Source organism: Epinephelus lanceolatus, chromosome 3 (genome assembly GCF_041903045.1).
Source record: "Epinephelus lanceolatus isolate andai-2023 chromosome 3, ASM4190304v1, whole genome shotgun sequence".
NCBI lineage: Eukaryota > Metazoa > Chordata > Actinopteri > Perciformes > Serranidae > Epinephelus > Epinephelus lanceolatus.
In genome coordinates this window covers 36,143,490-36,169,446 of record NC_135736.1, presented here as the reverse complement: position 1 = coordinate 36,169,446, position 25,957 = coordinate 36,143,490, and the positions used below count along the sequence as shown (strand labels likewise).

Below are 25,957 nucleotides of genomic sequence, written 5' to 3'. Positions count from 1 at the left end.
TGAAGGCAGCACGTCTTGGCCGCTCATCCGCCCAATCTCCACTCCAGTCTGAGCGGTTTGTCTGGATGCAGCAGTGTGTCAACTGTGACACGAGCTCTGAACAGATGGACCACCTACATTTGAAGGTAAGTGGGCTACGGTCATATTGTAAAATGGAGAGGGTGCGGCTTTGCAGCACACTGATATGACGAGAAACACACTTTGTACATTGTGTTCCTAAGCGACCACCATATGAAAGTGGTGTGACTTGTGTTCACACGTGCTTATTTCGCTTAAAACCAGCAGCAGTGTTGTAGGTGAGGCGTTAAATGGCCACTAATGCACGTGACAGGACTGTCTTCATTGACGTGAATCACTTTGGTAGCATCATAAACACCAAAACACTCAAAACTAGTTGAATTGCATCGGAAACTAATTAAATAATCTAATGTTTCTTTAGTTTTCTTTTTCTTACAAACCACTAATGTCCACTGGGCGAACATTCCGTCCTGCGCTCAACAGGAGCTGTGAAGAGCTCAAGTTTCGGGTGTTTGCAAAAACTGAACGAGCTGGTTTAAAGGCGCACCAAGGCTTTTTCTCTCTCTCGTGCAGCGCGCGTGCCCGATAGGGGGACTGTTCATTTTTGACTCGTGAATGTGATCATTTAATCAGTGCACACGGCCACACCTCTCTAAACGCATCACACCGACACCTTGGTCCTTTCTTAAATTGGAAAAACATTTAACACTGCAGATGCGTGATGGAGGTGGTGCACACAGGGCGGCTGGATGCCTCCGTCCTTTGTTGCACCGGTATTCATGTTTACGTGACATACCATAAGGCCTCAGAGGGAGGGGACGGCGCACGCTCCCGTCAGGGGTGGGGTCTGTGAGGCTTTCAGGGACCTTAGAAAATATCAGAATCGCATAATTATACAGCTGTGTGAGGAGCAAGAACAACAAAGATGCATCAATGAAGGCAAAACACAAGACTGGGCTATTGTGTACACAAGCATGTGAAAGAATATGTGTTTATATAAATACAGGGTTTCCACGGTTTTGAAAGTACTGCAAAAGTTAGGAAAAACTGGAGAATTGGCATGCTGTATCGTCCAGATTAATACCTTTACTGAAGGTGGCTCTGAACAAAAAAGCATGAAGTAAAGAACATCTCTGACTGTGACATGTGAGTGAGAAACATCACCAAAAATGCATTTTTCCATCTTAGAAACACTGCCCGTGTGCAGCTTCTTTTATCTAAAGAACACACCCAAAAACGTGTTCATGCTTTTATGTCAGGCTACTGTGATGCCTTGCTCTCAGGCCTCTCAAAGAAATCTTTAAACCCGGGGTGTCGGAGTCACTGTCAGTTTGGTAAACCACGAAATGATGCTGGTGACAGTTACTACTGATGGACAGCTAATGTTAGTTTGAGTGGGATGCTGCATCAGACATTCATTCATTTTCCGCCGCCGCTTATCTTGTTGGGGGTCACAGTGGCGCTGGAGCCTATCCCAGCTGACATTGGGCAAGAGGCGGGGTACATACTGGAAAGGTCGCCAGACTATCGCAGGCAAACATTCATGCCCATATTCAAACCTACGGCCATTTTAGAGTCACCAATTAATTAACCTAACCTGCATGTCTTTGGGAGGAAGCCCGGAGAAAACCAGGTTTGGTTTCATTTCCAGGTTTGAACCAGGAACCCTCTTGTTGTGAGGCGACAATGCTAACCACTGCACAGACAGTCATCTCTAACTAAATCTCAGCCAACAGATCAAACAGTCACCTATTAACAGGTTGGTTATTTATTGACAACACTTACCCTAACAATAACTGGTGATTCAATATACATAATTGACAGAATCACCAGGTGTCGATATCAATACGTGTATAGATGTCCAGATAGTCCCACCCTTTTGAAACTTCTTAAATGACATCATGGCAGTGGGGTCATGTATTTTGAAATTTAAGGAAAAGTTTTGGTAAATATGTGTGGAAACCCTGTAGATAATATAGAAATATATACAAGTACCAGTGACCAACAATACAAATATAAGAGATGTCTGTAATTTAAGGCCTTTCATATAATTTGCATACTTCAAATTAATAACATAATGAAAAGGTGAAAAATGTCAATAATACAACATAATACGTTGTGGCACGGTGGTGCAGTGGTTAGCATTGTCTCCTCACATCAAGAGGGTTACTGGTTCGAACCAGTTTGCATGTTCTCCTCGTGTCAGCGTGGGTATTCTCTGGGTACTCCAGCTTCCCCTCACAGTCCAAAGACATGCAGGTTAATTGGTGACTCTAAATTGTCCGTAGGTGTGAGTGTGAGTGTGAATGGTTGTCTGTCTCTATGTGTCAGCCCTGTGATAGTCTGGCGACCTGTCCAGGGTGTACCCTGCCTCTCGTCCAGTGTGAGTTGGGATAGGCTCCAGCCACCATCGTTAGCAGCCCCTCCATGACGAGCAGTGTTCGAATAACACAGATTTTTAACATAAAGCTGCTTCATTCAGTGTTCTTCCTTATTTAAATCATCAGGTCTATTTGCTTTGTAGAGGAAGAGACCGGTGCTGATACTCTGGCTGACAGTAAAAACCTCCTGAATATCTGGATCTAAAGTTTTACTCCATTCCAGGCTAAACATCATCCTTTATCTTAATCAGATTAAACTCTTTTATGCAGAGCAGCATAACTGAAGGAATGTTATTGGTGCAGTTGCTAAATTAGGATCCAGCACATCTCAGAATAGAAAGGCAGCAGACAGAGTTGCTGAACAGGTGCAGACTGAGCACACACAGCCTGACAGGAATGCGTGACGGCTCCTCTGCTTGCCTCCTACGCTGTGTTCGTGCTTTCTCCTTCCAGGGCTGCCAAGTGCAATCAGCAGCGTGGGACATACCTGGGCCAGATGTGCCCCATTCAGATAAAAGACAGAGGAGTACTCAGACCGCTGCGCCATATCTCTTTGCTTCAGTCTTAGTCTTTTCTTTTTCCTTGTTTGTACAGAGCTCTACAGATTTCTCTCATCTATTTGTGTGAGCCAGGGTGTGACATATGGAGAAGACAAGTCCCTTTTTCTTATGTCAGATAGCTCATTCAAAAACGTACTGATAGTTGTGCCATTTGCTCCAATAAGAGTACAAAATGTAGTCGTTAGAAAGTAGAGATAGTAGTAGAAGAAGAGAATAGTAGAGAAACGTGAGTGGTTTGGAGTTTGTGCATCACTTTGGAGTGTGGTGTGGAAAGTTGAAAACCAGATTTTTCGGGAATGTTTTCAGCTTTTAATTTGATCTACCACAACATATTCTATCTGAAACTGCTGTCACAGCTCCATGGGGAAAGGGATGTCCCTCATATTTTAATTATTGAACCTCAATACTTTTTCATTTTTTTACAGTGCAAAAAACATAAAAATCAAAAGCTGGCATTGATTGTCTTGTCAGATTCCCAACCTTGTTTACTTAGATTTTTGATGTGATAGCTCCTGATTAAATCCTACTTTTGATAAATTTAGTCTCTCTTTTATTTAACCAATAAACAGGAAGTAAAACTGACTGGAGGGGAGCTTTAAGTTGTTTTGTAACTTTACTGTGGTAAGACTAAGTTGAACACGGATGTTTTCTGGAGGTTTGGCTTCAGTTGTTAAACTAAAGAAGGGTTTATAGGAAAACATGTTTTATTCTTCAGTGTGAAATTTTGTACAAAGTCTCAATTCAGGGAATCTACAGAAACCAAGTACTGATCCAACACCAGTGTTTTTCCCCCCACTTTAAAAACCCTTGTTCCTCACTGTGTAGAACACATTGAAATATCTTATGTAGTGGGTCGGACCGTTTCAACTTCCCTGTTGAATCAGCAAACAGTTGTAGATGGTGTTACACAGGGTAGATCTGGCGCTGCTGCTTGCACCAAGCCCACTGTGACCCATGGCACGGGGGTTTGTGCTGGCTAAGTTCCAGCCGCTGACCAAAGGTTAGTCTCTAGATCTGCTGCCCACTCTCGTCTCCGCAAAGCAGTCCACAGCAGTCCACAGCGGCGGGCAGCTGTGGACTGCTGTGGCAATAAGGTGCAAATGTGCTGTGTACCTGTGAAACATTCCCAGTTGCACTAAAACTACTTTGTTAGGTTTAAAACAACAAAAAAAAAAACAATCATGGTTTCGCTTAAAGGAAGTATATTTGCTCCATCACATAACGCGACATGACGTGTGTTACATGACATAAGACAAATACAACAATACGTAGCTAACAGAACTCTACGTTGACTTTTGGTTTCACAGGGGACAAGAACAGTGCTCTCCTGGATGAAAGTCCTGTGTTTTTTTACCCTTCCTTGCCCTTTATACTACGTCATGTAGGTAGGCGTTTTTTTGGCATTTGGTCGTATTTTAACTCTGACATGCCCGATTAAATAAAGACTTTTTAATATTATTCCTTGGCTCGGTGCATAGTGTGCCTGAAGAAAGCCAGAGTGGCTTACTCCTCTTTTGACTACGTCATGTGACTTCCTCCTTTGGTGCAGTCATACCTACTATGGCCACCCAACAATAAATGCAAATATGAGTTGTGATATGCTGCTTGCATACACAACCTGTGTGGTCGTATTTTAGAGGAAAGTATCATATTTAACTAGCTATCGTACCTTTGTCAGTCACCCACAGTGACTGCAGCAGATGACGTGAGTCATGGCATCTATTTGACCTACTGTACTGGAGGAATTAAACTATTCAATTCAACCAATCAATAATTCAGCCAGCTGTTATTATTAAAGAGCTCCATGAATCAAATGAGTGGAGAGAGTGAATTAACAGATGAGCGGACAATGAAGCTCTGTTTTCACAGGTTCTCTTATCACATCTCTGAGTGTCGCGTGTGAATGTTTGAACACAGTAGTTTATTGGTGACCTTTCAGAGTAGAGGTGGAGTTAGATTAGTTTGCAGAGCGATAAGGTTTGACTGGTATTCTCAGTTGAGCTGTATGAGGAAAGAGGAATTTTTACACTTGGATTTTATTTCAGAATACAGCATGCAAAGGATGTAAATTGTATCTATCGCCATGATTTTGGGAAAATGCACTCCTTGTACATGTAACAAAGTTGTGCCTTTCACATTGGGGTTGGGCTCTTGAAAATGTGATTGACTGTTTGCAGACACCTGTATCTGTTCGGTGATCAAATTATTTTCATTGTGGTTGAAGTAGTCTATGAGTAATGGAAGGTTATTTCGCGCCAGTACAAAAGTGTCCCAACTGACTCTGCTTTCCACTGTTACTGGGGCAACTACAGAAATTTGCAGATGAGCAATGAATATCCAGGGATTCACATCATGGAAACCACTGACCATTCATTTTTGTGAGTGGTAAAATGCCCATGGTGTATATGCTGAGATTCAACCCCACCCTCCCTGGCAGCTGACCAGGCTGTTATCACAGGAAGCTCTTATATCCACACATGAATGCAGGATTGACCCTGAGGAGGGCCCATCAAGTGTTTGACCACAACGATGGGGGATGGGTAGTACTCAAACAATGGTAACCATGGTTTCGTATCTCTGGTATGTGTTCACGTTTGTGTGCACACTTTTAGTGTGCACTGAGTCATGGTAGCTCAAAGTATAATAGAGTGGAACTAATAATGGGTTGGTAGTAGACTAGTAAGTGTTAAAACTCTAATTTATCTGAAACTTTTTTAAAACACTGACAAGCCAAAGCTTGCTTGTATCAATTATCATTGAAACATTATTAAATATAAATAGATAAACTGTGCCGCAGTGCCATTATTTATATACTAGTAGCCTAGGCAATTACATTTTTTCGGTTGTCTGGCTGTTGCCGCTTCTCAGGCTGCCAAATGCAGTTGGTTAAATTGGTCGTGGGATGTCAGCCTTTCCATTTGTAGCTCAGAGACTTTTGTCTTCTTGGTCGTATTATGCCTCTCCATGTCGTAAACTCTAGGGTCAAGGCCTCTAAACCGAGAATATATTGGGGTGGGATATTTACACCTGCAGCAAAGTTAGAATGACACTTCACAAATACAAAAACAAAAGTATGTGTAACTCTCTGTGATACAGACAGAAGCAGTTTGTGTAGCCGTTTCTGTCACACTGATCTTAGCCCCAGACTAAGGGAGTTGTTATCCTGAGACCAAGAAAGTATTCACACTGTCTCAATCCTGAACATTTCCAAATGGGCTAAACCCCAGTTTTAGCCTAGTACTTGTTGGCCTTGCTCCAGAGCAGGGTTAGCCCCTGAAAATGGACTAAACCCAGGCCTAAAAGAAACAATTGTGAAATTGGGCTAAGTAAACAAAAATTTTTCAGTGTTAACATTAGTTGTGTGCTCTGACTGACCCTTAATCCAGGGCTAGAAGAAGTGCAGTGTGAGTTTCACAGCCTCGAGCCTAGGTAAACCCTGGGTTAACAATGTTCGTGTGAAAAGGGGTCAACTCTCAGCCCTGGGCTAAGAGAATGCAAAGTGAAAAGTCTGTACCAAGGGTAGAACTACCAACATGTCTAAGCCTCAGTACCTTTCAGTATACAGGGCTGTTTGTTCAAAAGATACAGTAGAATAAAAGAGTATAAAAGAAGCACTATTTTTTTAAATAGTTTTTTGGGGCTTTTAGCCTTTATGTGATAAGACAGTGTTAAAGTGAAAGGAGATGACATGCAGCAAAGGGCTGCAGGTCAGAATCGAACCTGCAGCTACAAGTAGCTGACGTAGCCTGCTTTGACATGGGGCAACTGCTCTACCAGGTGAGCTGCACAGCTTCCCAGTGCCCCACTAATTAGTATTTTTTAGCCATGCTAGCAGTGTGGCTCTCAGGATAACAGCCTGTACTGCACATTGGTCCAGACTAAAATATCTCTATCAACAATTATAAGATGGATTGACATTAAAATTTGTACAGACATTTATGTTTCCAAGATGATATTTTTTTTTGCACAGTAAAAAAAGCAAGCAAACAAAACCGACAAAATACAGCAAGCAGATTGTGCAGGTGAGATTTAAAAAAACCCTGAGAGGCTTATAGAGGGAATCTCACCATATCAGCATTAAGAACATATATTAATAAGTCCATAGCAAAAAACAGACAAACAAATATAAAAACATGGAATCAAAAAGCAAAGACAAGAACAAATAGAATTGTGAGTGAGAGCATAAGTGTATGTGTGTGTGCATGAGTGTATGTGTGTATGCATGCTCAAGCGAGCATGGGAGTGTGCGACTGTATACGCACGTGCCAAAGCACACTTGTATTCAGACAAATCAGTCAAATCCTTACAGTGGATACAGGATGGTCAATTATAGTTAAATGTGATCAGTTTGAAGAGTTTGGTTCATCAGACAGGACTGTAGCCTATCTTTGAAACTCTTGAGTGAGGTAGACTGAGATGCAATGTGAATATGACTGTTCCAAAGCTGAGCCCCTCTATATCTGATGGAGAATTGACAAAGCCTAGTACAAAACATTGGAAGATGTAAACATTTGGCATGTCTCGTATTATACTTATATACTTTATACCTCTGCCGCCAACACAAGATTAAAATTTGTTTTTTTATTGAAATCAACCTTCAGATGGGTCACTGATATATTTGGTACCTCTCTCTGGATAAATTGTCGTAACTTTGGTCTTTCTCTGACTTTTCATTTAGTGCCATCATCAGGTCAAAATTTGTATTTTTTTAATTTTGCCCAATATAATATGATCAAATACCTGCAAAATTCCTCAAATTGAAATCGCCATTAGCCTCAGCTGTAGCCTACTTTGTGTTTATTGCTAATTAGCAAATGTTAGCATGCTAATATGCTAGACTAAGATGTAAACATGGAAAATATAGCTGCTAAAAATCAGTGCATTACCGATGTTGGCATGTTAGCATGCTGATCTAAGCATAAAATACATCTGTGTCTAACAGGCTTAAAGAGCTGCTAGCTTGTTCTATAATGCGGAATTAAATAATGAAACAGGGGTTACATGCAGTGATGAACCTGCTTGTTTAGGTTTTACAGCACATGCTGATTGAATGGTTCTGTGAACATAAACTAAATAAGGACTTTTAACCTCTGTCCATAGTGATAACACTGTGGATTCAGTCCACTAGTGATCAGCTTTAATGTAATCTAAAACTTGTGTTTTGTCTGCAGATGATGTGGAGTGTTGTGATCCTGCTGGCCGCTGCCCTCAGTGTGGGTGAGTATCCTCTTATCTCAGTCTAATACCTCTGTTTAGCAGTTGTGTTCTACAGGACAGGACCAACAGGTTAGTTTATATAATGTATATGAGATGTGACACAACTTGAAGGTGAGGTTTACAGGGAGGTCAAAGGTCAAACTCAGCTGCTGAGTGATACTCTTGAATACAGGCATTGATGGTAGGAATGTGAGGAATGTAGGCCTCATTATTTGTTGGCCTAAAAAAAATCGGCTGATAGTCAAATAACAGCAGAGTCCAGGGCTGTAAGCAAGGAAAACTTCCTGTGCCTGAAATGTGTTTTGGGGTGAGGAGAAATAACTTATGGCCATTTATGGCACAAACAACACACAGATGTGGTGATATACGATGCAGAGCTTTCCACAAAGATACAGAGTAGCTAGCTAGTAAGAAAAAGTTGCCAGCTAGGGGGATCCAGGGGCATGGCTCGCTTGGAGAAAGATTTTGCCTGTAAAAGCCCAACTTTGGGGCCTTTGGCACAGTCTAATGCCACTATTCCATCATATACAATGATCTAAGTGATTGTATATTATGATTAGTTGCCTACCTCATTGTAAACATGTAGTGAATCATTGTAAAGTAGAATTATACCCTTTTTCCATTGTTACTCTTTGCTGCGCCGATTTGTCTTTTGTTCATCAGTTTAGACACCCGAGATGGACCTTCTCTAGAGTAGGTCCAAAAGCTGGGCCGCCCACCCTCAAGCGCGAGTGGTGACATCTCGCCAACCGCAGTAAAAACCCCGACGACCACCCTTCTCCCTCCAAACAAGAGTGTGCATTGCGAAACTCGACTCACTCTGTCTGCAGACCAAAGAGAAGGGCGTTTTTCAAAGTCTCAGTGTAAATCTCTGTCCTCTTGTCGCTTCTAACTGAATGTCTGTGGTTTGGAGTTCAGTATCTCTCCCGCATCCTGTGTACTTTTGATATCTGCTTTATCTTGCTGTTTCATGTTCGGTATCAGCTGTATCAGAGGTTGTGTGATGTTGCTGCTCGAAAACTCAACATTTCCTTTATTTTGCTTTTTGAGACTTTTGTAGTGAAGAATCTACATGAAATGTGTTACTACTGAATTGGCAGAACTTTGTTAGCAGCTTTTCTTCATTAAAGGCAAGTCTAATAATATGATAGACAGGCAAATGAAAGTAAAAACAGCCAGAGTAAGATGTTAGGTGAAGAGCTGCAGACAACAGGCTCTTACTGCACCTCTGCAAACAGCTCACCTCCAACAGGCTAACTTCTTTTACCTGCCGTGCTGTGTGATGGAAAAACACATGCAGCAGTATAACAGGGAACTTTAACCATAGATCAGCTGCTTTTAAACGTCATCACTCAAGACAGGCCAACATCAGTTAAAGACACACCTGTGCTGGCCTGATGGCCAAGCCAAGCCAAGCCAGCAAATGATTGTTGAAAAGGAGAATTAGGCTTCTTGTGTCGGTAGGATTCAAGCTTATTCGCGGATATTTTGCCTCATTTTCTTCCCACTGCCTTTGTTTCAGAGTCCTACACCGTCCATGACCTTCATGAGCGTTTGGCCCATGGTCGCCAGCTGAAGATCTATCTGCCCAAAAGTGTGGAGAAGCTGGAGTTTATCCCAGCTGATGAGCCCGGCAAGACCTTTCTGTACTGGGAGAAGGGCAGACACAGGTAAGAAACACTCAAGGACTCCTCGTGTTCTGGTTGTGGACAGGATGGTCATGGGGAGAAACTGTGAGTTGCTTCCAGTGTTGTTGCAGTAGATGTATTTTCATGTGACTATTGTTTTGTCCACCAGGACAAACAAAGGCAGGGTGTCTGGCACTGGCAGTGACCGTCGCTGGTACATTGACAAGGTAACCAATGTTATTTGTTTTAAGTCTAAACTAAGTTATTTAACCTAGAGTCTGCATTTTCTAATACAGTTTATTGCTCTTCACAATGTATTTATGTGGTCTGTGTGTTTTTGACAGGTGACTTATGAGGACCAAGGGACATACATCCAAAGAGACTTCTGGAATAAAGAGATCTCCACTGTCAAAGTGGCCGTCACACGTGAGTTAGCAAGGATAACGTGGTTGCTAATAACTTTTGTTTTCTGTGAACACAGTTTTAAAGGGTAACTTTTGTATTTTTAACCTGTATCTTATTTTCCCAATTTTTTGTGCCTAAGTGACTAGTGGGAACAACAATTTTTGAAACTGGCCCAGTATCGACTGAGACCGCTGCAGCCCGCAGCTACAAAACGAGCTACAGTGTCACCATTGTGGTCAATTAACTATAAATCAAACTTCTTGTTTTTGCCACTGACAGGCTCAGATTGTTATTATAAGTTACTGCAAACAGGAAAAGAATCCAGGCACTCCAAACAAAAATGAGAATGAGGAAGGAAAGATTAGATTAAAAAGCTTTTAATATAATGGCCAACTCATTAAAAAGCCACCATGTTTCGACCACTGTTGGTCTTCATCAGGGCTGGAGAAACATATCCTTCCTCATTCTCATTTTTGTTTGGAGTGCCTGGATTCTTTTCCTGTTTGCAGTATTTTGGAGTTCCCTCCTTTTTTTCCAAGAGCACCCGATACATTTTTTGATCTACACTCTACAACACAGAGCACCCAGTTATCTGTTTTTCTATCTTATTATAAGTTTCTAACATCATTATGGAAAGGATCCCTACAGAGATAGACGTGTTTGTAAGAGAATAAGATCCTGTTGTCTAAGCAGAAACAGCCCCTAAATCGCTATTGCTGAACCCACCAGACTCCATTTAAATTAACAGTAATTTTAGCATGTATAGAGCCAGCGTATTTACACATCTAACTGGGTGAGTCAAGGGTTTATTTCAACTAAACCAGAGTTGGTTATTTTTTAAATTGTGGATAAGACACACAAGATGGCTTTTGTGAGTTTTATTTTGCTTCTGTGGACTTTGAGTGAAGCGTGTTTTCGTACTCGTACTCGTCGTCCTCCGCTTATCTGGGTCCGGGTCGCGGGGGCAGCAGCCTCAGCAAAGAAGCCCAGACAGTCCTCTCCCCAGCCACTTCCGTCAGCTCTTCCGCGGGAACCCCGAGGCGTTCCCAGGCCAGCCAGGCGATGTAATCCCTCCAGCGTGTCCTGGGACGGCCCCAAGGTCTCCTCCCAGTTGGACACGCCCGAAACACCTCCCAAGGGAGGCGTCCGGAAGGCATCCTTACCAGATGCCCGAACCACCTCAACTGGCTCTTCTCGATGTGGAGGAGCAGTGGCTCTACTCCGAGTCCCTCCCAGATGTCTGAGCTCCTCACCCTATCTCTAAGGCTGAGCCCAGCCACCCTGCGGAGGAAACTCATTTCGGCCGCTTGTACTCGCGATCTCATTCTTTCGGTCACTACCCAGAGCTCGTGACCATAGGTGAGAGTTGGAACGTAGATCGACCGGTAAATTGAGAGCTTAGCTTTTTGGCTAAGCTCCCTCTTCAGCACAACGGACCGGTTAAGCGCCTGCATCACTGCTGACGCCGCCCCTATCGGCCTGTCAATCTCCCGCTCCATCCTACCCTCACTCGTGAACAAGATCCTGAGATACTTAAACTCCTCCACCTGAGGCAGGACCTCCCCCCCCGACCTGGAGTGGGCAATCCACCCTTTTCTGGCTGAGGACCATGGCCTCAGACTTGGAGGTGCTGATTCTCATTTACGATAATAAAATTACAGTTTTTTTAAATGGAGTGGGTCGGTTTGACGATAGCAGTTATGGGGCTGTTTCTGGTTAAACAAAAAGGATCTTACTCTTAAACAAAAAGGTCCGTCTCTTTGGTGATCCTTTCCATAATGTTGTCAGACAATTTATTTTGAGCCTGTTAGTGACCAGAATAAGCACTTTTGTGCTTATTCTGTTTGTTTCGTTGCTGCCATCTGCAGTATTCTTACTCCAGACTGGACCAATATCAAAACTTGTTGTTCCCATTAGTCAATTAGACACAAAAACATGGGAAAATAGGGTCCAGGTTGAAAAAATGCTGAAGTTGCCCTTTAAAGTGTAATAGCAACATTGCAACCGCTATGGCCAAAAGTCACAATTATAGTATAGTGGTAGAGATTAAAATGTAAAACAGCAAATGTAAAGAAGAGTAATAATAATAATAATAATAACTTTATTTATAAAGCGCTTTTCAAAAACAGGTTACAAAGTGCTTTACATATTAAAAGACAATAAGTATGCAGTTAGTGAAATAAAATAAATAAAAATAATAAAATAAAACACAAAATGAGAGACAATAAAAGCAAAAAGATAATTCAAATTAGTTAAAAACAAGTCTGCAGTAGTGAGTTTTTAAAAGGGACTAAAAAGAAGACAATGTGTTAGCTTCCCTGGTCTCCTCTGGCAGGTCATTCCATAGACGAGGGGCTCGAACAGAAAAGGCCTGGTCACCCTTGGTCTTCAAGTTGGACCAAGGGATGGCCAGGAATGACCTACCAGAGGATCTCAGGTTGCGTTCAGGCTCGTATGGGGTCAGGAGGTCAGCTATAAAATAAATAAAATTTTAAAATCCAATCTAAAATGGACTGGGAGCCAGTGAAGGGATTATAAAATCGGTGTGATGTGTTGTCTCCTGTTGGACCTGGTAATGAGTCTGGCTGCAGCATTCTGAATCAACTGTAATTTGTTTAGGTTATGATGTGTAAGGCATGAGAAACGAGCAATGCAGTAATCTAACCGGGATGAAATAAATGCATGTATGACTATTTCTAAGCTTTTTGTTGAAAGAAATGATCTGATTTTTGAGATTTTTTGGAGTTGGAAGAAACATGATTGGACAACGGAATTTATATGCTGATCGAAATTGAGGTGCTATCAAAAATAATACCAAGGTTTCTGTGTGTGTGTATGTATATATATGTGTGTGTGTGTGTGTGTGTGTGTGTGTGTATTTTTGTGATAATGTGACCGAGTGGTAACATGTAGATTGAAAACAGCAGTGGACCAAGAACAGAACCCTGTGGAACTCCATATTGTAATGGTCTCTGATTTCAACACAGAATGACCTTCCAGACAGATAATGAAGTCTATGATAATGACTCAGTGATGTCAGTTACACAGCAGTATTGATATAAATTTTTCTGACATTAGCTAATATTTTTAGCCAGTATTTGTGCCGAACCGTCACGATACAGGAGTCATGCTTTGTTCGTGCAGCTGCAGACAGAATACATGGTATATTGTGAACAACAGTGGAGCACAAGTGGATTGGCATGCCAGTCAGTCACACTATACAATGTGACTTTCTTTCTCTGTCTCTCCATTTCTTTGTTCTTTCTCTCTGTCTCTGTTCCAGCCAGACACAACTACCTGAAGTGTATAGCAGGAGAGAGTCTTTACATCTCCCTGGAGGGTCTTGACCTGGCTGATGCTTTCCTAACATTCTCTAAAGAGAGTGCCAACTTAACACTGGTGAGATAGATGAATGGAAGGATGGATGAAATGATGAATAGATGGATGACTGTATAGATGATGGATAGATAGGTAAAGCGAGCAGAGGGATGGAAGGATTCAGTGTTTTGGGGATGGATTGTTGGGTGCAGAAGTAGAGGGTTAAATTGGCTTCACTACCTGTGTTTTCTCTCTCAGTATTTCTATGCAGTGGAATATTATAAATGTTAGTGTTGAGGCAAAGTAAGGATTAAGGTGCCACAATTAGCCTCTATCTGCCTTTAAGCCTACGTATTGGAGCTACGTTCATAGACAATTGTGATGTGCATTAGGCAATCTTAGAACTAACCAGCAATCGCCTGATGATGGTAAGCATCTGGGGGCCAGTGGTTCGGGGGTTGTAATGTAACCAGACAATATCTGGGCCAAGACTTCCTCTTCCGTCTGCTGGTCATTTTGGCTAATCTCTGTAAATGCATATGGGTGGAGCTAACTTGTCATCAGACATAGCCGATGGGCTTCAAGAATGTATTTCATCGGGGGCGCCGGTGGCTTAGTGGTAGAGCAGGCGCCCCATGTACAAGGCTGTTGCCGCAGCGGCCTGGTTTTGACTCCAGCCTGTGGCCCTTTGCTGAATGTCACTCCCTCTCTCTCTGCCCCTTTCACGCTTGTCTGTCCTATCCATTAAAGGCTGAACCCCCCCCCCCCCCAAAAAAAAAAAATGTATTTCATCCAATGTATTTTGCTATTTGGACTACAAACGGAAACCAGAACACTTCCGATACCAAAATCTTGTCCATATCCATACAAATGCAGATACCTATTCATAGTGAATGTGCAATTTAGGTGGAAGTAGTTGTTGGACGCCTCATAGGTGCCATTTTGTGTAACATTTTTAAAGCTGGTGAGACATTCCCTGTGAAATCAGATGGGCGTGCAGCGGGTGTTGCTCTGACAGGAGTTTGTCTCTCTCAGGTGCGTGATGGTGCTCGGGTGTCTCAGGACCTTCCGGATTATTGGGACCGGGTTCTGACCCACTCCATGAACATCGAGATCAGGAATGTGAACTTTAGTGATGAGGGCTATTACACCCTTAAAGACCGCAGGGACCGCGTGGTGTCTGTTACCAGGATGGACCTAACAGGTGAGACGATCTGATTAATGTTTTTGTCAGCGGTGATAGAAGAGTGTACAGGCTGACAAAACAAATTATTTAAATAGATTATAAAAGAAATCCACAGCTGTACACCATCCGCTAAGATTTTTGAACCTGTGATGACTTCTAATGTACAATATACACCGCCTATAGTTAATGAGCTAAAACATGGAAAATCATTTATATTGCCTGTACTATGGTTGGCTAATGGGTAACAAGAATGTCCTGTATCTCCCCCACCCTCCCTTTTTTCCACTGTAGACCATCATGAAGAAGGAAACCCTCTCTTGGCTCTGCTCTTACTGCTGGGCATCCCAGCTGGGATTTGCTGCTGCTGTCGGAAGAAGATTTTCAAGAAGAAGGCCACCACTGCTGCGACGCTGCAGGTACCAACAGTAGGCACAGACAGAGTTTGGCTTTCGATCAAAGTGTAAAGGCACAAACTGGGTTTGTTAAAAAGTTAAACATTATAAAAAGCGATTATAGTTTTACTTGAAAGTAAAAGTTTCACTTAGCATTTCATCAGCTGCTCCTCCACCCAGAATCCACCTGTAGGCTCTGAGTGTACCCTCCCCTAGCCAGGAAGGTATTATCATAACTTCCCACTCCCTCTTCCCTGAGCTGCGTTATTGGTTTTGCAGAGTGGTGAGTTTAGAGCCTGTACACCAAACATAAATACTGTACATATTCCACATTCATATAATAATAAGTTAGTGTGAAATGTTAGTGTGAAATGTCCTTGTAGACATGTTTTCTTGCTTTTTGGCCTCTGTGTACTAGATTAATTACATTCTGCCCCCAAAACAATGTAATATGATAAAATGGACAAATTATGTGTCAGTTTTACAGTGTTTTACAGTGAAACACAGTCAGGTGAACACAGTTTGTATACTTACTGTATATACCGTGTGCAATATGCATTGTAATTTATATAACAGAGTGGTGCAGGAATGGATCCTAAATCCCAGGAAATGAGTTAGCATCTCTGCACTTTTGGTTCCCTTCTCTCCAAATCGGTGGCTTTTTTGAATTAGTTTTTGGGTTGATGCCTGAAATAAGTTCTCCGGTTAACACAAGATTAAGGCTTTGACGTTTTGTTCTACAACATAATCATAACAACTTGTAAATTTTGAAGCCTTAAGGTGTCTTTAAAAGGACGGATGCTAACAAGTGGCTTAATGAGACTACAGAACATCATCACGCTGAACACAGCTCTATCCTTGTGGTGGTGATGTTGACGTCATGTGATGATATTGTAATTTGTTTACAGCCTAGCATTAGCTTTTCACTTCTTGCAATTACATTTAGACTTAAATGATAAACAAAAAGTGGTGTTCATTTGTGAGGATTATCTTGCTGAACAAAATATATCATAAACTTTTGTTTGCCACAGAGCTTATTTTGTGCAATAATCAAAAATCCAATGGAAAAATCTCATTGGCTTTTTGTCAAGCGAACTTTGCATCAGCCTACAAAAATCATCATCCCTGCAGCACTGTATTTGTATTTATATATTTATTTTCAACATTATCAAGAAATAGTTTCAGCTTCTCAAACGTCAGGATATCCTGCTTCCTGTTTATGTCATTGTAAAGTGAATATCTATGGGTTTTAAACTGATTGTTGGAACAGAATAAGCTGTTGCATTTTTCTTTTTTCTAACATTTTAATGACTAAACTGTTATTTAATCTAAGAATATAATCAAGAAGTAATAACCATGAATCTCTTTCTTTGTCTCTCTCCAGACTACACCAGATGCAGTCCATCCTCCTCCCAGTGGTCCCACTGGACCTTGTCCTCCCTACAGCTCTCCTGGACAACCAGGAGTGGTGAGGATATATTAATACTGATCACTTTTTAAGTATTCATGAATTTTCTTACTTTACAAACATGCCTTTATATAATTGACTTCATAACTGCATAATGGATGTGGGTTGTGTTTGTTGGCATGTTTATACGAATGTCTCAAAGAGTATCTGGAATTGATTTGTTAATATTTACTTACAATCACCATTAAATGATGTGTTTTTCTGTGTTTGCAGATGTACTACCACGGCCCAGACCCTAACATAGTACACAAGACATCAATTAACACACATTTATTACATAACCACAGAATAGAGATAAGATGAAAGATCAACACCAGGCCTTGTATAGCTTAGTTATCTTCAGCCTCTGCAGTTTGTCTAGCCAATTTAGCAGAATGCTTGCTCCATGTGTGCTGAGTGTCAGGATCCAACAGCTTTCCCATGTCTTTCTGCTAATGCCTCACATTTCACTGCTTAAAAGCTCAGTATTTCCGTCCAGCAGCTAATAATAACATAGCTCTGGATTCTTTACCCTGTTAGTGTGCGTCTCATCACACAGCAGCTTGTAGGCATTGCTAGCAGATGTAATGCTAATCTAATTGTGTAATGCTAATCTAAGTGTTGACATGTGTCTTTGTGTGTGTGTGTTTTCCTATCAGGCTCCTACAGTCCATCCTCCCCCTGCACCAACAGGCCCAGGACAGTGGAACGGCCCCCCACCCTCCCCAGTTAGTATCACACTACAAGCCTGCTTTCTTAAGAATGGATAAACTTCATTAACCCTGTTTAACATGCTTTTTTTTAGCTTGAACATTGTGTTCTCCTCAACTCTGGATTTCCTGCCTCCCTGTTCCTGTCAGTGTTTACTGATCTAACTCGATTGTATCTGTCTGCAGGGTTTTAACCCAGCCTACCCACCCCAAAACCCTGCCTACCCTCCTGCCGGTCCAGCTATGATCCCCCCTGGCCAGCCTCCACAATGGAACGGTCCACCACCAGGCCAGTACCCACCCGGGCCTGCAGCTCCAATGGTACCATCTGTCTCTCATACCAACAGGAATCTCTGGGAGGAGTGCTGGTCGGCTCAGTATTTGACCTCTGACCTGTCAGCTGCTTTAGGTTGGGGGAGACTTAGCGAGCAGGAGACTTTAGAAAATGGTCTGCATTCAAAGATCTGAATGACCTACATGTTACTAACAGAAGGAACTGCTGATCTGACCTTAAACTGTTGGAGTTTACAAACCTTTCTCTAGCCATTAATCAAGTAATGGAATGTAAATGCTGAACATGTGCACAAACTGACTTTAGTAATGGTAATGTATTGAATATTGACGAGGCACTGACGTAATTGGCAGTGCTGCATTTGTAATGGGCATCAGGTCTAAAAGGCAAGTTCATAATACTGTTTATCATTATCAGTGTAATGATGATATTGGCTACATAACCAGCAAGTTGTAGCTGCACACCAAAGTCAGGCTGTCATTTTGGGGGCAAATTTGTGTCCCCATTCATTCAACATTTCATTGTTCCTTTAAAGATTTGGTTGAAGGATCCAGGTTAGGGCAGAACGGGGCTATGAGCTCTGGGAGTTGATCATGCTGCACAACACATGTGGCCTTCTTTCCCCAGCAGAAGGTGGGGAGTAAAACAAGGGGACAATAGACTTGTTTGAGATGAACGGCGCCTCCTCGCCTGGGAAGTGCACGAGATCACAGGGGGGTGGTGACAAACAGCCGCAGTCAGTTTCCAGCAGCCTTCTGTCTGTAGAGGAAACCACAGAAACACTCCCATGAGATCTTATTCAGATTTATTAAAATGTTATCAGACCCATATATCAGTTTGCTCACCGTCTCCAATTGATTTAAATGTGACAGAGTAGAAATACTGAGCAGGTCTGTAATTTCTGTTCATGGATGAACCTCCATTTTACATGAATCCTCATGTTAATCAGCATCAGTTTGCTGCTGTATATAATTAAGCTAAGCAGACCTGTCACTCTCCAATTCATCAAAAATTAAAAGTTTATATAAAACGTTGTATTGTTGAGTCAACATCTAAACCAATCAGCTGTTTTATCAGATGAGAGCCAGGCGTCTCTCGTCATGCCCTGGGTCCTGCAGTCAGTGGAGAGCAACTGCAGCACCCAGCTGTAAAAACTGTCCCCTCCTTGATCCCATGAGGTTATCAGTTTCCATGTGTACATGACGTCAGAGGAAGTCAGGATGAAGTCTGACACAAATCTCATAGCATGCATTGTGCAGCTATCAGCGATGATTGATTATGTAGAGGCCTGGCTCATCTCCAACGAGCCTGTTGTCAGCTAGATGTGAAGCAGCAAACACTGAGTCCTCATGAACAGTTTGTTCAACTTGTACAGAATCATATCAGATGTAAACTTGGCTTGGCACTCACGGAAGAGAGCTCTGTGTTGAAATGACTCTGTAGCCTGCAGGCTCGGTCGCTGCATGAAAATTGGTGGAAGATGTGGTCAAGTCTGGGGACCCCCTGGAACTCCCTGAAGGACCTCTGGGGGTCCCTGGACCCCTTGTTGAGAACAGCTAAGGTGTTGTGAATGTGTTACCTTAAGACAGGCAGTCAGAAAAGGACCTCATCCTGTTCCCCATGACTCTGTCATTGCAAAAATTTATTGGATCTACATGAATAGCACAACTGACCTCATTTAGATTCAAAACAACTATTTTTGCCAAGATATGACAATAGAGTGCTGCAGGAAAGAGTCAGCATTTTTGCACTTCTGGTTCCCTCCTCTTAAAGTCAACAGGTTTTTTGAAAGGGTTTTTGGCTAGATGCCTGAAAAAAGGTCTGTGGTTAACACAAGTTTAAGAGATTTTCATGTTTTGCTCTCCTATATTAAATACATCAGTAAATAACCCCCTCTTGAATTTGAAGCTGTCTCAAAAAAGGTGATTGCTATCAAGGTGCTAAATGAGACAACAGAGTGTCATCACGCTGAACATGGTTCTAAAGCCTTGTTGTGGTGATGACATAATGTCATGCAACCATGGTGTTTGTTTGATTATTGTCTAATGTTAACTTTTTATGTCTTGTGATTGCATTTAGTGTTAGAAGTTGTGTTAATTTGTTAAAATTATCTTGCTGAACAAAATGTATTGAGTATCAAACTTCTTTTTTCTACAGAGCTTAATTTTTGCAATAATCCAAAATCCAATGGAAAAATATCATAGACATCTGATTGATAGATCCTAATCTTGACAAAAATCAAACAGAGGTGTTAGCAGAGGAATAAAATGCCCAAATATATTAATAACAAATGTGTGTTTGTGTGTCTGTCTCTGTGTATGTAGGGCTATGGTCCAGCTCCAGTCATGTATAGCGCTGCTCCACCACCAGCAGCCAGTGGACCTCCTGAGGAGGTTAAGATGCAGAATATGGCTTCCTCACCTACCGACCCCTTGCTGTCCAACACACCACAGGTATACAAGCACAACACAAGCACAACACACTCTGGGGAGTGAAAGGAGTCAGCTCACGACCAAATGCAGTATTTTGCTAGTTTTTTGTCTCCTGTATGATATTAAAGCTGTCAGAGAGAGAGAAAAAATAAGTAGTTCTCATGCACTGTAATGCACCACGATTTGTACATGACCCTCGTAATCACGAGCCTGTAATTTGTATAGAACCCACGTAAACAATACGGCTGTGATCACATGACCAACGTGCTGACAGGAGTAAAGAAGGAAGTAGTTCCCCTAAGGCAGACCTATTCAATTGGATACCTGTGGGCCACATCCGGCCCAGACGCAACCTCTGAGCGGCCCGGCTAGCTCACTGCTGAAAATGTCTAACATCATTTGCGGGGAGCTAATTAGTTAGACATCATACAAAATGTTTTATGTGCATTTTTGTAAGATATATGAACTGCTGAATGAGGATACTGAAAACAGTTTGCCTTGGCTGGGTAACTTGAATCTCATTCACTGGCTGTACTTATATACAATATATATATTTATATACAAACTCGGGCAGAGTTCAGATTTGCAGTTCAGAATTTGTATTTAGAATTAATATAGGCAGGGGGTTACAACACAGGCAAATGAGAGGTGTCTTCTCCACAGGTAACAGGCGTAACAGGTATAATGATTGATGACTGATTTGACTGGCAAATTTTTCTGGAAAACAATATAAAAAAGAGGATGAAAGCAAAAGATGTCACCATAAATGTAGCCTTAATGGCATTAATATTATAAAATGGTCTCAACACAGTTTTGAAAGGCTGGAAACAAGGTGCTAAAAATGCATTAATAGGCGACAGATGCCGCGATTAACATTAATTAATATTAATTCACTGAACAAAGAACAAAGGAGATCAGTTTCTAATGACTGCTAATGTTTTCCACACTTAAAAACATGAATAGTAACAAATTAAAACACAAAGCGAGTGTCCTGCCTCACAGACAAATGAATGGAACTAAGAAATGGTGACATGGCACACAAACCTGGCAGCATGCCAGTTCAACACATAATAGATAAACTAGATTCAAAGAAAATAATCAGCCTCCTCGTTTCCAGGGGCAAACAAGATAATAAAAGTGGGCTCGCATGGGCAATCACTCATCAGGTCAGTCAATATGTTTGGCAGATTGAATGAGATAGAGTAATAGGAATTGCGGCCCTTGGATGCTTCCTCCTCATACCTGGCTGTATTCAGTGTGCCCCATGCATCAGGGCTGTTTATATAGAGTGCACAATGAATGGGAGCGCCCTGTGAGACAGCTGCGGTCAGCAGAGACAGAGGGATTCAAATATGTTGGTCCCAAACACTGATCCAAATTGCTCGCATGTGACAACCTACTTAGCAATAAACTTTACTCTGATTCTGATTCTACTCAGGGACTGTTTTCTAAGAATAAAAACGATATGGCTCCAGCAGCGAGTGCCGCTGCTTGTACCCCTCATAAACCAGCACAGCAGCGTTTCAGCCTTTTGAGCTTGAAACCTCTAAGAATCTGACAGAAAGGGAATTGTCAAATGTATGCTTATGAACGTAGAAATAAACTCACATGCATTTTATTTTCATCCTACAGGGTGTAGCTGCATCTTCTCCTGTGGCTCCTGTGGTCCCCTCCAACATTCTCAGCTCTTCTGATAGTGACTGCACGTTCAAGATCGAAGGAGACAAAAGCACCTCCTTCCTGTAAGGATGCGATCTCTGGAGCATCTTCCTCCCAGTCCTTCCTCACTTCGATATTACATCTGTGACCAGGCGCAGGTGGAAACAATGGACAGGATTTGGACAGTAGACTCTTTTCTTTATCTCCTTGCCTAGATTAGTATTTTATCCCCAATTTGAATATGGAAATAATGTTTTCATAGTCTAAATGAGCAGTGACGTCTGGTATAAAGTCTAGTGGCTCAGGCAGCTGAGTTTTGGCAGCAGGACTCAGTTATTTGAGGATCAAATTTCCAGAGGTGAGGAGATAAAGAAAGGTGTTTTCTTGAAGTGTTAGCATGTGGTATAGAAATGTGTGGAATAGAAATGTAATAACTTCTGAAGGGTAAATCTTAAAAACAGGGCTGGGTTCAGTTTAAGAGATGTCATAGCAAATGATTGTGGCTTTTATCCACAGTTTCACTGATTCCAGCCCCGTTTTTTTTTTCTTTGATTAATTTCTGTTTCTGATGAGCCAGAAAACCCCAGAAATCAAAGAGATTTACTCAGAAATCAAAGTCTAGGAGCAACAAAAGGAAACAAACCAGTCCGCAGAGAAAAACCACTGACGGAAAATCAGTCAATAGCAACAGCTAACAGACGTCTTGGATGAGAAATGTGTCACTGACAAATAAGTTGCCTTGAGGTGTGTTCAGACTAAACATTAGGGTGACCAGATGTGACTGGGTGAAATTCGGGACAGGCGAGTTGGGCGTGGCCTCCAGTACATCAGTGTCAACCAACGGTAAAACACATGAAAGTCAAAACGCGACACTAAAATTGTTTTTGTTTTTGTTTGTTCTTCCTGACTATTTACACACAGGTAACAGATATGTAACAGTTATTTTAACGACTTTTACAGAAGCTAAGATTGTCTTTAAGCTGTAGGAGCTTATAAGTACATTTTAAAATATTTTTTTAATAATTTTTTATCTTCCCACAGTACACTCTCCATCATCTTGTTTAAAACTTGTTGAATAACATCAGCGATCTGTTATTTATATAGCCAAATTCCGGCAAGAGGCAAATGAAAACACAATGACAGCCTACATAACCAATTTGATCGATTAATTTTCACTGTTTCAGTGAGTAAAAAATCTACTCATCTACTATATGTAGACTAAGTTATAGTTTAATGAAAGGATTTTCTTGTTTGCATATAGAGTCGTCTTTACTCTGGTGTCAGCAGCTTGTTGTGCATTTCTCCGTTATTATTAATTATGCACAACAGCGCTGTGAAACACACAATATGTTAAGTGCAGCATTTGCAATATTATAATATAATACTATATGTGCAAGTCTGAGCCGACAGACGACTCTTATTAACCTGGTAGGACCATCCTGATATCAGTCTGGTCTCTGTGCCACCCCAAACACTTTCAGTAGGCGGGAGTTCTCACCTTGACAGACAGACTCCTTCAGTGCTTGCTGCTTTGAGAGCCACCATTACTGTTCCGCAAGCTTTGGCCTGCATTTTACATCATCTACATTGTGATTCCCTGATTTTTCCCCAATTGGATTTTAATTTCTGGAAAGTGTTTGGAGTCCAGACTGATACAAAGAGCAAAACTGAAATGTTGGGCTCACGTCATCAGGATGATCTTACCATCGTATTATCTTATCGTATTATCTACTACTATAATGCTTAATGTGTGGGACAAACAGGACAGGATTCGGGACAACTGTTCATAATTCGGGACTGTCTCAAATTTCTCGGGACATCTGGTCACCCTGCAACACTTGAAGAAAATGTTTGTCTCTGGATCTGACCAGAGGTTTCTAGCTAGTTAACAGTCACTAACAGTTTGTGTATATATGTGTGTAAGATGTCTCAGAGTGATTTCAAACTTAGCATCAGCTAACTCATTGACCTTGGGCAAACTTAGATCCATCCCTGTCCATCTGTCCATTATATTTTACCTGGAGCACCAGGTTTGCTCCGGGTGCCTTTGTCTTGGTGCTGCTTAACACACAACAACCTGGATGACTGAGAATCTTCACAGACAAAAATGTCATACAACTTTTTGTAAGACTCTATGTTGGCACCAGATGATACAGGAGCCACCTTAAGGTCCTTGACAAATCACAGTCTCTGAGGTAACCACCTGGACCATTATTCCTGGTTGGTGATCTAGCCTTAGCCGTGGGTCTGGAGTTAGGTTGTGGTCTCAAATTCGGCAATACCAGTTGGGTTCAGCGGGTTAGGGTCTTGAAGGTGTACTATGCAGGATTGTTGGTTACTATTTGTTAACATGCTCCAATAAGAGTCACTCTCATTATTTTTTTTCCCTGCTAAGTAAGCGTTTTTCTGGCACTTTGTCTCCTGGATGCCTGTTGCTTACGGTCTAGCACCTGTCCACTACCTTTTTTTATAATCCCCGACTTCACCTGAGCGCTGTGGGCTTACAGGTCTACAAAAATCCCCAGCACAGAAAATAAAGATGCGAGCAGAGGGCAGAGTCTTTGTAGAGAGTTACACTGCCACATACTTCTAGTGGGCCATATAAGTGATGATTGAGAGGGATTACTTCTGTATGACCATGACCATGAGCTCTGAGTAGTGACCGAAAGAATGAGATCACAGATACAAGCAATCGAAATGAGTTTCATCCGTTGGGTGGCTGGGCTCAGCCTTAGAGATAGGGTAAGGAGCTCGGACATCAGGAGGGAGCTCAGAGTAGAGCTGCTGCTCCTTCATGTCGAAAGGAGACAGTTGAGGTGGACCGGGCACCTGATCCTGGGAGCCTTCCGTTAGAGGTGGTCCGGGCACGTCCAGCTGGTAGGAGGCCCTGAGGTAGACCCAGAACACGCTGGAGGGATTACATATCTCATCTGGCCTGGGAACGCTTTGGAGTTCCCCAGGAGGAGCTGGAAAACATCTGGGGTGCTTTGCTTGGCCTGCTGCCCCCATGGCCCCAATTTCCGACTTCTGTATGAGTCTATACTTTTTTTTTAAGGGAAAATCCTGCTTAGTATATCTATAAAGACTCAGGTATGGTCTTGCTATCTGAAACAGAATTCTCAAATCATGATGTCTGATCATTTTCTGATGAGGAGAGTTGACTGAAACAGAATTTCTAAAACAATAGCTACCTCATTTTGGGATTCTGTGCCTCTTCATAGGTCAACATTATCAAGTTTGTATTGAATTTTTATTGAATATTTGATTGTATGAATTTGTGCGTCAAAGTCAAATTGAAATCACCACAGACCCCCTGAATCCTCAGATGGTAATTATTCCATTCAAATGACCTGGTGTGGTTTGAGGTCCAGCTGTTGTAAATGCTAACTATACCGTAAGAATGCTACCAGTAGAACCACTCTGACTGCCTTTGAGGGCGGCTTCATGCCTCCTTACTATTACAGCTAAAAACATATCACTCATTATCCATTCAGAGCCTGTGTCCCAGCCTTCTGTCACCAAGCCACAGTCAAGCAGGAAGTAGCAGCATTTATACAAAGTAAACCTGTGTGACAGTGTAGCAGCGTAGTGTTTGTCAGTTATTGCCTTCACTTCTGTCATAAACATGTAGGTAAGCAAAAAAATGCTAACTAATACAGACCAAGTGCCACCGCACCAACACGTTTTCAGCTCTGGTGCTTTGTTATTCTTTGGAGTGTCACTGTGTCCCTCCTGCTATCCAAGATGGAGGTCAGAAATCTTCCTACTCATCTAGAGCGTTCAACTTTAAAACCACTAATAGGCCTTTGTGGAACTGTAAACAGCATCATTTGATTCTGGAGGTGTTTAAATACAGTGATCTTTGATATTGATGGTCTAATGTTGGCTGAATTCCATTTAGGTTCTGCCTTTGATGTCCAGGCTACTAGGTTTTTGGAGTCACATGTTAAACTGGGACAAACCTTTTACCTTTGTCTCCTAGATCTGATGTTCCTCACATGTTGCAATGGTGAGATGAGCTGTGGTTCACATAATGTTGAGTATGTGATTGTTTTTATTGTTTTTTTGTAAATGTAACCAATGATATTCACAAAGCGTACATGTAGTTTATTGTAATGGGTGTTAATTGTAGTTGGAGACACGGTCAAAATGGCTCAGTTTTTGTGATATTTTGGAATCTGTCAGTTCCACCCACCACTATGCCAATGAACAAAGGTTTCCTACCTCTCATTTTGTATCTCAAATGATACAGCATACATACTGTATATGGATGAGCAACTCTGTGTCAATGAAACTACGCATGAATATGAAA

The 25,957-nt window shown here is 41.8% G+C and overlaps 1 protein-coding gene across 2 annotated transcripts; it reads left to right on the top strand.

Annotated features, from left to right (window-relative positions):
- LOC117255185 (uncharacterized) lies at positions 1-25,957 on the top strand. 2 transcript variants are annotated; one of them, XM_078166315.1, is made up of 14 exons: positions 1-125; positions 8,131-8,176; positions 9,699-9,846; positions 9,974-10,031; positions 10,149-10,230; positions 13,493-13,608; positions 14,563-14,731; positions 15,005-15,129; positions 16,490-16,573; positions 16,787-16,816; positions 17,212-17,280; positions 17,449-17,583; positions 19,879-20,007; positions 21,619-25,957. In XM_078166315.1, exons 1-14 carry the CDS (start codon positions 66-68, stop codon positions 21,730-21,732), a joined length of 1,365 nt encoding a protein of 454 aa, XP_078022441.1. In that variant the 5' UTR covers positions 1-65; the 3' UTR covers positions 21,733-25,957. The 2 variants fall into 2 exon arrangements, with proteins under 2 accessions (XP_078022441.1, XP_033479722.1); XM_033623831.2 differs by lacking the exon at positions 16,787-16,816.

Excerpts from the sequence above, each read along its gene's own strand:
- LOC117255185 (XM_078166315.1), top strand. The coding sequence starts at position 66 with ATGCAGCAGTGTGTCAACTGTGACACGAGCTCTGAACAGATGGACCAC. Across the intron at positions 10,032-10,148 it reads GTCGCTGGTACATTGACAAG|GTGACTTATGAGGACCAAGG; the intron begins GTAACCAATGTT and ends TGTTTTTGACAG. Across the intron at positions 10,231-13,492 it reads TGTCAAAGTGGCCGTCACAC|CCAGACACAACTACCTGAAG; the intron begins GTGAGTTAGCAA and ends TCTCTGTTCCAG.